This window comes from Dermacentor albipictus, chromosome 9 (assembly GCF_038994185.2).
Source record: "Dermacentor albipictus isolate Rhodes 1998 colony chromosome 9, USDA_Dalb.pri_finalv2, whole genome shotgun sequence".
In the NCBI taxonomy this organism is placed as follows: Eukaryota; Metazoa; Arthropoda; class Arachnida; order Ixodida; family Ixodidae; genus Dermacentor; species Dermacentor albipictus.
In genome coordinates this window covers 107,949,072-107,962,548 of record NC_091829.1, presented here as the reverse complement: position 1 = coordinate 107,962,548, position 13,477 = coordinate 107,949,072, and the positions used below count along the sequence as shown (strand labels likewise).

The 13,477-nt window shown below is 46.1% G+C and overlaps 1 protein-coding gene across 1 annotated transcript in view; it reads left to right on the top strand.

The window, feature by feature from the left end:
* The window catches only part of LOC135907217 (mucin-2-like), a 65,251-nt gene that overhangs the window by 30,920 nt on the left and 20,854 nt on the right, over positions 1–13,477 (top strand). The window contains exons 7-9 of the mRNA XM_070526386.1: positions 1,501–1,714; positions 3,823–3,976; positions 7,094–7,221. Coding sequence (XP_070382487.1) covers positions 1,501–1,714; positions 3,823–3,976; positions 7,094–7,221 — 496 coding nt within the window. The remainder of the gene's footprint in view (positions 1–1,500; positions 1,715–3,822; positions 3,977–7,093; positions 7,222–13,477) is intronic.

Below are 13,477 nucleotides of genomic sequence, written 5' to 3'. Positions count from 1 at the left end.
TGTGACGAAGAAGATCGGCAGGCTGAAAAGCCCCGTTGCCATCGTGTGTCTCGTACCCAGTTCGATCGCTGGCTGCGCCCTACCTGCTGTTGCCGCGTTGGTCGCTGCGGCTCTACGAGCCGAATAAACACCCTTTACAATTGGTGGAGGTGCTGGGTACAACCGGAATCCTGCAACTTCGCAACCGGACACTGCAGCCTGTTTTCATTACGCCGGAAGAAGGACCACCGCAACCACAACCCGCTGTCCCAATGAATACCGTGGTCTGCCCCGGCCCGTTGCGTCAACACCCATCTTCAGCGGTACCGAAGACCATAAGTCGAAGACTGGCTCGCTGACTGGCTCGCTTTTCGCGGTCGTTATACGAAATTATACGAAACACCACGTCTTTAATGTATACAGGAAATGCTTACGCATCGTTTGGATAACTCCTAGAAAAGTTCTGAGAGAATGTTGTTTTTGCTTTGTACTTTATAACATTTACCTTTTATCGGCTTTGGCTCATTTTCATTTTCCAGTTCTTGCTCTGCGGCTTCAATTCGATGTCACATTCGTAAATCCAAGTTTATTTGCCCACGACGACCGTTTGCAAGAATTGATGCCCGCCGTCTAATGTTTTCGATTCACACAACATTCTTTTCACCGCGCATGTTGCTCAGGTGTCAGCAGTTTCGGCACAAACCTCTCTCACTTCAAAAATTCCAGTCAGAATCCGACGAACGGACGACTTCGCATAAACCAAGTGTTTCTGCTATCCTAACAGTCGCTGGGCGGCCACAGTCGGTTCGTCCTTCTGCATTTCAAAACAGACTAAAAATGTGTTTCTCCGAAGGTGTGCCCATAAGTTTCGGTCTTGCCACACAGCACCATTGAGCGTACTAGACACAAACCGCGTCAGTTGCAGTAAAGAGCTTTAAAACTGAAAGATGCTCTTGATTATCACCGCTTCTGCAATTTATTACTTTTACGTATTATGGGCTGCAGGGCGAGTCGAATAATGTAAGGGGTGGGATATAATTAATAGTGTATATACAAATAACAGTGAGTCGGGTGTAATATTGCACAATTATTGGCAACAAGAAAGGGTTACTTATACCCAATATGCACAACGTAAACCCTAGGGATATAATTATTAGTTTGTACACAAATAACAGTGATTCATGTTTAGTATTGCAGTATTACTGGCAAAAAGAAGGGTTACTTATACATAATATGTACAAAGTAGTTCCTAGTTGCTTTACACTTCTCAATTTGCTCCACGAAACGCTGGGAAAATAGAGCTTAGGATGTGACGGCAATATTCTTGAATATCAAACGGACACCGCGAAACGAGGAAGCATATTTCGTCCCAAGTATTAATCTGCATTGAGGGGTTCACGCAGTGTCCCAGCATTTAAACTTTCTTTAACTAGATCTACATCGGCCGTGAAATTCGGATGAAGCAGGTTAGGCACTTCTCTTTCCCACCCGAACCCATTCTTCTTCACGCCCTGTTTGCAGTCTCTGTAGACGAGCTCATCTGCACGGTGGGCGGAAAGGCCATCTTCCCCGAAATGATCCCGACTGACGGGCTGTGCGATTACATCTACTATGCCAACGTCGCCGTGGTTCACGGCGTCATGCACGGCATCGAAACCGAAGAAAGCTGGGTAACGTTCAAGATGATAATGAAGACCCTCACAAAGACTTCGGGTGGCATCGGATTCGATATCCGGTTAGTGATTTACAGTTATCTCATTATGCCAAACAAAGAAGTGCCGCGGATAGGAACTGCTGAATTTTTTTAATGGGAAAACGTAAAACACTTGGCGCCGAGAAATATCCAATTTCAGGCGTGTGATAGCTTAGTGGCTTTAGCCTGCGTACAGGGTTAGGCGAAATCTTTGTCACTGCCAACTCATTTATAACGCTTCTTTTTCTAGCCACGACAGGAGCTAGCAGAATAATTCAGTCGCCTCCTTAGAGAAAATTTCTGAAGCGAAAGAAAATTTCACGCAAAAGCATTAAAACGTAAAATAGGCATTTTCGTAAGAGAGAGCAAGAGGTGAAATGGCGACGCCATGGTGGATGGCTTCGGATTCACCACATGGGCTTCTTCACCGGACGTCCGACGGTCCGCAGGACATCGCCTAGGTCCAACGAACATGGCCATGGTCGCTGGACCAAGCCATGGACTCTTAGGCGATGGTCCTGCGACCATGGCCTAAGAGTCGGTCCGCATGACCGAGTCGTGCGGACCGACTCTTAGCCATGGATTCTATACTCGGCAAACTGAAAGACCCGCCGACCAAGATGTATACCTGTATTTACTCAAGTATGTTCACCCACTCTTCACAACGCTGAACAAGGAATTGCAGGCGGAAGGAGCGAGACTCCACATGCAGAGTGACCACATTTGCACTGTCTTTAAATAATTGCTGAAGCATATCGCAACGCCGATACCTCCGTGACACGCTGCTCGATCGATTGCGTTACAAAGACCGAACCAACTTCGTCCCACTCGAGAAAGTCTACTTTGGTGGCATGGTAACGTCAGGGTTATCTATACTAATTGACGCTGACCCTACAGCTGTGCACAACTTCCGCCTGAAATGCTTGGAATTTTATATTGAAGGCGATGTAAATAATCAAAAGACTTCCTCTAGGCAATTTATCGATGAAGCGGCTTCAGGCAATCGATCCCGGGTCTGTGGTAGAGAAACGTGTTGCTTCGATTGCTCCTCTTGCTTTTTCGTTCCCTTGATTGTTTACGGTAGAGAACATCAACAAGCTCGACAACGAATAGAGGCATCTTCGAAAACACGGACCCAGGTTTACCTGCAGATGTGTGTGGGGAGCGTTTTCGGAAGTGCGTGCGACAAACCACTCAAGGTGACGTGTCCCTATGTTTCCAACACTGAGTGACTTCGTGAGCAAACTCTTGTGGCCGGCCTCATTGCAGTGCTACCATGGAGAGAGTTTCCTTTCAAATTAACCTTGTCAAGGGAAACACAAGCAACAAACTGGAAGCAGCAACCTTGCAGGCGACCCTTGATGCCAAGCAAGATTTGTTAGGAGCGCACTGTTACGATTTTTCTATGCACCAACGGCACATGCTTCTCATGCGAAAAGACATGTACAATTTGGTATGAACGATCTGTCGACCATTGAAACATTTTTTTTTGCAACATCTTACATGACACACGAGTGGGAACGGTCCTGTGCCTCCAGCCGGGCCGTAGAGTCTTCTATGATTTTATCATTTATTGCATTTTTCCATGATGTATGCATGTGTTTTAACATTTGAATAATTTTACTCCTACGTTTGACAATGTGGAGGCTGTGCGCGAATAAATTGCCGTTGCCAGCATTGCAATTTGCACTGGTCACATCATTTTAGCTTAAGCACAGTGACTTGAATCAATCCTTACAAACTAATACATAAATAAGTATTAAAACTAAAACCTGCAATGTATTTGCACAGCACGAACGCTGCTTATCTTACAGACAACTCACAAAACACCCACATTTTCCCTATATCTACAGAAATATATGGAATTTTTTGCTATCTTAATTAGAGGGAAACCTACTTTGGAGTTTGGCAACATTGAGTGTGAGTCATTCGGCAAAACAGCAGCAGCAGCAGCACCCAGCCAACAGACACGGTGAAGAAAGTTCGGAAGGGCTCGCGAAAAAGGCTGCGCTTACCGAGCCTACTCAGGCGTCTAAAGCGGACGTTACTATTGTTACATTCCGCCGTGGAAACTACCGCTATGTTTTAGGATCTCTGCAAAACGCTCAACAATAAGTGTACGACATTTCACTACGTTCATTCGTTCTCAGGTACTCAGCCCCGACTAGTATGAACGCAACGACCGAACAGGAACTGCAAAATCATTCTAGGCACAGCAACCTCAAGCACTACGGCGTGTTGAACGTGTTGCACACATCAACGAAAGTAAAGAGTCTATACGACAAGGCGAAAGTGCTTCTTGCAGTAAGTACATTGTTACTCCTGGTCCGCATGTCACATCGCAATCTAATGCTTTTTTTCGGTGCGCTTGGTCTTTTCCCTAAAAGGAGCGTTTTGACAGGCGTTGGTCGGATGAGAATTGTGGTTTACCAGCCAAACCAATTTATCAAGGCCGCTGCAAGGACAGAATAAAACACATGTGCAGTGGATGGCTACACAATACCTATACGTGTGAATGTTCCCGCAGGAACATCACTCTTTGGAGTACTTGGCACAACTAACACTCTGGTCTTACCCAACCTCGTTTGTAACGACCACCCGGTTTCAACACACAAATTTAAAAATAAACTATCTTCCGCAATTCTAAAACGTTTCTGAAATTTCGTACTTCGAGAAATTGTAAATTTTAGGCCTTTGCTGTTTCACTGACCAGTTTTACACGGTATGAGCGCCAGTAAGTGCGATTTCTGGTCACGTGGACAAACAAAAAATTTACTGTGCGCAATCTCCAGTGGACCAGTAGCACTAGCCGTTGCGTTATCACGTCACCACAGTGGCTTGAAGTAGGGAGTGCTACTCTCGCCTAAAGGCCAGAATACATGGAGCGAATATGCGACGAATAGTCGGCGTCCGACGCCCCGCGGCGTACGCGCGACACGCGGCGGCGGCGAAAACGTCGTTCGCCGCCGATCTAGCTGGCGCAGAAAAGTTCGTCCGGTGTCAGCGATGCCGGAAGTGGCAAACGAGCGGCGCCCCAAGCGAGCCAATCAGGTCTAACTATCCGCCCCTACTTCCGACTAGGCTTCCCCGCTCGTTCGTGTATCCCGATCCCGCTCTCTCGTTCACGCCGGTCTCCCGCTTTTCGTAGTCATGGCATCCAAAGCGGCGCGGCTGGAATTAAACGACAAGTTAATTTCGGCTGTTCAGAAGCGTGCCGCGCACGCGTTGGAAGAGCCGAAAGTTGTTTACTTGCCCAGTGTTGCCACAACGTATAGCATCGCCGCTTGCTTTAAACTACATCAGCACATGAATGTCTCAAACACATAAAAAACACTATAGACATTATTTCTAAACGAAATTTTACGCGTTTTTAGAGTGTTCCATAATTCAAAAGCGATAATAGGTGTCGTTAAAGTTATCTTTTGTGTCATGTGTTGCACTACAGCGCATTTGCTTCGTCTAGCCACATTGATAACTACGCAGCGACTCGCCGGTGGCGGTCGCCGTGTCTTCGCTCCATGTAGCGCAGCCCGACGAATATACGGTGTCGCGCCGCGGCAGATTTTCTGCCGCCCGAACTTCGTCGTGAAAGTTCGCTCCATGTATTCTGGCCTTTAATAAGGCGTCAGCTGCGCATGTCGGTCCACGGTGCAAGTGCATGTGACTGGTATCGCTGCCCCTGAAAGATGCGATGGCGAGCGGCTACGAGCGAGGCTCGGTGCGACGCTCCCTTGGGTGTTGTCGCCGCTGTCGCCGACGGCACGATTCCGCCGCGACCGAGGGCCCGCTCTCTTCGTTTGTGGAGCGAAACCGTGAGAAGGAAGGCACAGTGCCGCGCGAGACGGGCTATTTGGCGACGATGGCTACGATATGGCTTCAGAGTAGCATGCTTCATCAGTATGGAAACAATGCATGCTACTCGCAGTGTTTTCTTATTATTACAAACCGCGTGCCTTAATAATCATAGTACAAAGTATTTACACGAGAAATGAAAACACGTATAGAGCTTCGCTAAAGATTAGCAATAGGGAGTATCGCAATTGTTGTTGTTTTTGGTTGTTGTTGTTGTGGTTAACAGTGTGTGTAACGAAGCCGAGCGAGAGAAGTCAAGGGTCGGGAATGAAGCACGGTACAGGTAACGCAAACAGACAACCAAGAAAATGAACGGCACATAGAGCAGCTGCCAGAATAAAGCAAGACTGAAAATAAGCAAAAGCAGAAAACAGCAATCCCGATATTCTCTTCCCATGCGTTATGAGGATGCGACTAAACGGGTGGTAAATGCGTTCTGCGCTCCACCAGGATGCGTTTCGAAATGAAAGTTTAACCACCACCACCACCACACACACACAAAAAAAAAACAGAAGGGTGTTTATAGCTGCGCGATTTGAGGTTCGGGCCCACTGAAAGCTGTGAATCTATGCATATACCTTAGGCTGGCGTTGATAGCTTGAAGAGACCGCCAAATTTGTCCGTGTCATCACGGGTTCGGTTTAAGACATGATCTTTAAACAGCTCTAACTTTATTACTTATGGCGTATCGAAATATTCGCAAACCACAACACCAACAATACAGCAACCGTAAAACCAAAAGGCGAATGTAGAGTTTTCGAATGTAGAGGTTTCGCTATTTAGTAACTGTAGTTTGTAGACATCGTGCAAGGCTGCGTGCTGTCAGGAAATCTGACATTTCAACTAGCTTCCCGAAGAAGGCTAAGTGTCCTCGGGTAGCTAAAAAAAGAACAACAGATCACCAATCCGCACCAAAGCGAAGCATTGATGACTACAGAAATGTATTAGGTAACTATGCAAAGAATGGGTTGCTTTTTAGACCGCATATACTGGAGCAAACACTTCGCTTAATATTTAAATTAACAAACATGGTTTCACACCGGCACAGGCGAACTCACTCGATGACCGCGAACACACGCTGTGTCGACACTGGCGGGATGAGCGCAAACAGAAAGAAGCAAACGCTTCCGCTGCCTCTCGCTTCAGCACGTCTCCGAAACGTGAGATTACGCGACCAGCAGAACTAGGCGCATGGGTTCACAGCGCACATGCAGGCATTAGCCATCTCGGCTCGCTCAACGTTTGCACCCGCCACAGATAACGCTTACGGGCAGCATACGCGCACAACTACGTGTGACTGCATGAACAGCCACGGCCGAGCTAGAGGAGATGCGTGTCCGCCTGCCCTCCTGCCCGCCCCTAAATACGTGCTGGAACATGGCACCTCGTGATGAAATGCCACTGATTTATTTATGTCAACGAAAAACGCAAACAGGAGAAATAAACACGCCTATAAAAGAAGCGATCATTATGAATTGTATGTTTTTCTTGCCATTTTCGCTCTTTAGATTTACCACTGACCCACGCAATCATTTCGTCTTTTCTTTCAATTTTATTTTGATTTCTCAGAATCTGAAGGCTCTACAAGTGTCAACAAACGCCGTCAACTCGAAAACATTAATTGCTCTTGGCATATTCAATTATCGTGGCAATAACGCGATGGGCGTCCTCAGCGATATGTTCAACGACGCTGTCACGTAAGTATAGAATGTCTGAACATATCATTTCCCATCGTGTATTACAGCAAAGCTTTTAATTAAGCCAGAAGCACTTCAAAACTTTATATCCATGTTTTTTACAATATTCTAAGGAAAAAATCTAGTCACTCCCGAAGTTTATACTGTGAGAAAATGTGCGGAAGCTGAAGGGCGGTGCACAGGAAAATTGTGTCAGTTAACCAGTGGGTAAATAAAAATTTATAAGCCCTCATTTTCGTCGTCTTTAGAGGCGTTATATGACACGCTTACTGAGTTTCCCCGCATCTTCGGGAGGACCAAAAATGGTTGAAATTTCATATTACCAGGAAATGAGGGCCACTCTCTTCCAAATGGCTATCGAAAGCATGAAGTGCTTATGCTAATATTGCGCTCTAATATAATCAGTCCAGCTCTCCCAATTTATTATACCGTATAAAAAAAAATGGCCTTTTCGCGGTCTTCTGAGTGAATTACGCAAGGCACCTCATTCTATTTCGTTGAAGCAGCAAATATGTTGTGATCAACGAACAACAAATTATGCAGTGTAAGTGTAAGTTAATAACAAATTTTGGAGAAGATGCAAGTTTTACAGGGCGTCACAGTACGGTTATCCACATAGTTTCTCGCAGCCATAAAATGACTGTGAAAGGCATAAATTCTGATTCAGCGAAAATAAATGTAACGTCAAGAGGAATGTCTGGCGAAACCACCAGAACCTTGGCCTAAATAAGAGCGTTGCCAATAATTTGCAAACCAGGGCCTTTCTCCAATGTCATGCCTCAAACATGGTTCGTAGCTGCTCTTAACGCCGTGCTAGCTGAACTAAACAAGGACCCTTGTTTTTAATTAGCGAAATTAGTGCCATGGGGTGTTTCATTCGCAGTTGCGCACGTCGTGGTACTTAACCAAAACAGTGGCACAGACGACAAAATTTATACCTAAGATGTCTCTCCTACCTCGTGAGCCACTTCACATTGGATTCCCGCTGCCAATTTCAACACTATGTGCCAGGTGTTTTAGTAAAAAGTGTGAGAAAACAGACGGCTGAATGTTTCCTCTTAGCGTCCCTATGCCATCGTGTAGTATCGCACTGAGTACGAGCTGCAGCTACATGCAAGCGCGCGACAAAGCGGTCGGGCGTTCCGGCTTATACTGAGCACGATATTATCTAGTTGTCTTGGTTCGTTGTTCCTTCAGAATATTTTAGGTTAGACATCATTTTCATGTGGCTGGATGAATGCTTTGGGGATGGAGTGAAGAAAAAATACTTGATGCTGGCATATTTGATTTTCCCGTTGGCATACCTCGCATATAATCTGCATTTTGTAAACCTGACAAAGCGGACCGAAGAAACAAAAAATCATAATGAGTTCTGAAACTAAGCTTTTTGTGTTTTTAAAGATAAAAAAAACTGAAGTTTCACTTGCCAAAACCACGATTTGATTATGAGGTGCGCCGTAGTGGGGAACTCCGGAATAATTTCGACCACCTGGGCTTCTTTACCGGGCACGTAAATACAAGCACACGGGTGTTTTCTTATTTAATCGCATGATTTCGTCCCGGGATTTAATCCCGGAATCTCGTGCCTGGCAGCTCAACGTGGATTTGAAGATGGAAGGAATCTCATGCAATTAAGGTTTTGACGAGCCGAATTAGCGCCTAGAGGTGTAAGCTGGACGCTATAGGTAATGTGTAGGCAAACATCAATCCGTGTGGGTGAGTTGTGCTTTCTGCATTAAATGTAGTAAATGCAGTAAATTCCTGCGCAAATCTAATCTGCCTGCCCTGCCATATAACTACAAACACCACGGAGTGAAACTTAAATGACATGCACCATATGGAAGATACGTGCATGAGCTCAAATGCATGAGCATAAAATGTGCCGTTTGTAAAATATTCACTAGGGAGATTTAGAATATTGTTTCTCACCTTACGTACGTTAAACGCGAACACATTTGCGGGGCATTAGGGTGCGCGAGCTTCCAGGACATCTAGAACGCACGGAAGACGTTCTAAAACAGCGCGCCGTATGGTGCCTACTGCCAAACGTCTCCAGCCAAGACACTCCATTAGCAACCACTCGGTTGCTGCTATGCGCACGCGTCTCGTTTGTACTACCGGCGCAGTAATCGCAAGAAGATCTCAGAAATCGGATACGTTACGCACTCATAACTAACGTTTCAGGTTAGTTGAGAGAAAGCGAAAGCTCATTTCAATAGCTATTCACCATCAACGGGAGTCCAAGAGCAGCCATCACCAGAGAATTCCCTCTGAAGTGGGAGCCATGGGTGCCGCCATGTTCGACAACGCTACTTCGTAGCATCCGTAAGCTCCATAATAGCATCCGTAACCGCAGCATCCGTAATAAAGTACGCTATCATAGCGCACGCAAACCGCAGAAAGCCAACGACGTTCGGAGCACGCGCTATCAGGATGATGCTATCATTTTAAGTACGTAATGCGTTTACGTTTGGAACTCCTCGTGTATATTTTGAGAAAATAAGGGGAAGGCTACAGGTTGTGCATAGGCGAAGTACAAAGCGTGAGGCGAAGTAGCGGCTTTCGCCATAAATTACGTATATGAGTGCTCCGAATCTTCATAAAATCCAGCCTGCTGCTGTGGCATAACTACCAATGCCTCTAACTTTATATTCGTTGAGCACGGGAGGAAAGCCTGGGAAATTGTGTGTGCAAACTTAGATGTACGTGAAACAAATGCAGCCTTTGTAAACCATTACTTTCGAAAGGTCTTAAAGCGACCTGGGGCCATCTTTAGTTGTTTCCCAGTGTTTCTAGGGAACTCTTCATTTCAGAAAGCTTATACTTGACGAAAGCAAACGCGACATTATGCGCTATGTTTATGCGAAGTTGGAAATGTTTGTGGTTAACACCACCTGCGTAATAAATTACGAGTCGAAGCACCCCAAAGCGTGAATGACTAAATTTTACGAGTGGCAGGAGATGTATCCAGATGCTCAGGCAGAAGTACAAATGCCATCAACATCAAATTTACCGAACGTATTGGGGAATTCCATTGCAAATGTGTGGGCGAACTTCAGTTTACGTGTATCAAATACAGCTTTTCAGAAACGTTCCTTTCTGAGGATCTTCAAAGCGCTGTAGGGTCATCGCAAGGTCGGTATAACGACGCACCCGATCGAGCTCCTTGCTAGACACAATTTATATTTGGCGAAAACAAGGGGCAATGTTATGAGTCGTGTGTAGACAGAACTTGAGTTTTTGTCAGTGGCGGAAAGCATGCAACTTGGCGCTGACAAATGCCAGCAAGATCACATTGGGTGAATTAAAAATGCCGGACCGCTATGATAAATCTGTGGGCGAAATTTCAATGCGCTTCAACGAAATTCAGCTTTGGTAGAGCATTTCGAAACGAGTGTCACACGTCCGTTATCAGCTATATTTCGGTTTCCCGAGGAATCCCTGAGCGCCAGCAACTTGATACTTTACAGCAATGGGCAGCATTTAAAGCCTTTTGTATGGCGCAGTTTCAACGCGTCTTCCCTAATTAGCCGCGTTACAAATCATTATTATACCCGTTCATCGGTACCTGCATGCGTTGTACAGTGAAAGCTCGTTAATTCTAACTTCAATAATTCGAATTTATGGATAATTCGAACTGTACGATTTAGTCCGGCCAAGCTCCACAGAAGTCTATGTATAAAAAAGTCCGTTAATTCGAACGCGAGAAGATTCCCTCATGGATAATTCGAACTAGGCTCGCCTGGCACACGGCCAGAGAAACGCGCCTACTGCCTACACACAAGCCTGTATTGCCTCCGAAACGGGGAGAACGGCGAGAGAAGGCAAAATCGGAAAAAATCTAACCGACGCGGGCTCAGTCAGAAGGCAGCGGCGGCTGCCGCCTCTCCGTTCTACGTAATCTCCGAGACTTCTTGCCCGTCGCGAATCTCGGAGGCTTTGAAAATCTTGTACAGCTGCTAATGTTGTGCGGAGATGGCACGGCAAGCACCAAAACACAGCGAATCAAGTACGTCGCAGCTGCGCTTGCAATCGAGAACGAACGAATCAGGGCCTTTGCCACCTTCACATGTTCGGCGTCTTTGTCTCGGCAGTCTTCATCGGTTGTGTACCTCTGTTTTAAGCTTAGAAGGTATCGGCCGTCGCGATTCATTGTGGTGGTGTTAAGCCTCGGCTAACGTTCGTTTCGGTAGACATCGGTGGTGTGGCACAGTCAGACCTAGAGCTTCGACTTGAAGATGGCGTGTGCCCGCGGCACACGCCATCACTTTCTGACTCACCAAATTTCTGACATTCCCTACTGCTTCCAAATCGCAGTGTACTGTTGCTCTCCTTCACTTTCGTTAGTAAGAACTTTCGTTAATTCTAACGCAAGCGGCTTCCCCTTGCGGTTCGAATTAACGAGCTTTTACTGTACTACAAGGTTTACCTGGTGACTTCAGTGCACTAGTTGAGGCGGCTTGTTTATGTTTGGTGAATTTAAGAGCTGGATCATAGGTAGCGTTTAGGTAGAGGTGATCGCAGGTGGGTTTCTCACGTTATGTCCATTAAATTACGCTCGCCAACCTTCCGGAGATTGAAAGGTGTCTTAAAAACCGTCTAATTTTACCCTATTTCTCTGCCAGTGCTCTACATCCTACCGATATCAAAGTTATCGAAAATGGCGCGAAAGCTATGTCACACCTGTGAGCAAAGGTACTTGCACGTTGATCGAGTATAGCCTTTGAGAACAATTTCTTGGCCAAGTACGCGATGGCGTTGCATATGGCCCGTCTACGCTCACTTCCCAGCGTCGAGGAGGGGAAAGTGCGTGCCCCAAAGTTTGTATTAGACGAGAACAATGGGTAGGGTGTGGGTTACGTGTAGGCAAAATTTAAAAGTGTTTTCGTGGATTAGGAGCTGCGCATTAAATTGCATAATCATGTACTTCAACGCGTGCATGACTGAATTTCATGAGCACCAGAAAAATTCGCGAAAAGTTTTATAAGAACTACAGACAACTTTCTTTAAATTCCGCAATGTAGTAATTACTCAATAGAAGTTTTCACAATAGATCGAAGGAAACTGCTTCGCTCGAGATTGTGCTGTGATTCTGCAAGGTCGCACAAGTCCCCTGCCATATTTTGGAGCATTCGAAAAAAAATAAGACTAAATTAGTATTCATCTTTTTAGTTCTTTGAGAATGTCAGTTTTGTATAATACAATTTAGAACAAGGGAACGAATATACAGAGGGTTACAGTGAAGCCGATCTCATACTTGCAGTATAAGGTGACCTCTACTTGTGCTTGACGAATCTCACTGCCCTGTTAGCTGCTCTGACATTTTGACACTGACCCTTGCAATAACGGGCGAGGCTGTATACATTGTTTAGGATACGCCTTAAATTCTGTCACAAGGTTTACGCCAAGTATTTACCCTGCGAATAAAAGAACTATCAGGAAATGCTACGTGAGAAATTCACCCGACATATAAGCAATCCAACGTAAAACATTTTAGTGGAAGTATCCGCTCTTAGCCTTTATCTTACACTTATCACGGCCCGCAAGGCATCCCCAGAAGAATTTTGTTACACGATCGCATCAGGGATCCTTTCAGGGCCGGCATGCTAATCTGATGCCTCGCTTTCAAGAATAGGAAACACGCAGAAGTCCATTGGATTTAGTTAAGGGCAGCCCTCCGGCCACTGTTCAGCTGGAATGAAGTCGGTCACGAGAGTGCGACATCGGCGACATGGTGCAGATTCGTTCGTGGATTGTTTTGCTGGGGCGCCGTCCTACTGCGAACTCCAAGACTATTCCCAGAGGTGGGAAAGGGATCGGTGCAGGAAAAGGAGCTCCAGAACATATTGAAGGTATACGCGCCAGTCTCGATGTTTGCGCATTTTGTCACAAAACGAGGAGGAATGTAGGACAAGGGTGGTTACCCAAGCTCCAACCGTGACCGACATCGCACGGGAGTTTCGAACAGCTCTACGAATGGCTCCATCAGCAAGCCCTGACGAGTTTTGTGACGGGCCACTAACGTGAGAATACTATAATCGGTGAAGGCAGTTGCCCACTGCTTCCCTTTTCCTACCCGTGCCTTGTGCAGAAGGCATTTTCCTCATCATTTTGTCTGCACTTCGGTCAGGCCACGTCTGCTCTGGAACTGGTAGTGGAACAGCTTGAGATCCCGTGCTTGACGAAGCACTTGCCGCCTTAATGAAGCACTGGAACCCTTGGCGAGACTCCAGGCTAGTACGGGACGTCTCCTGAA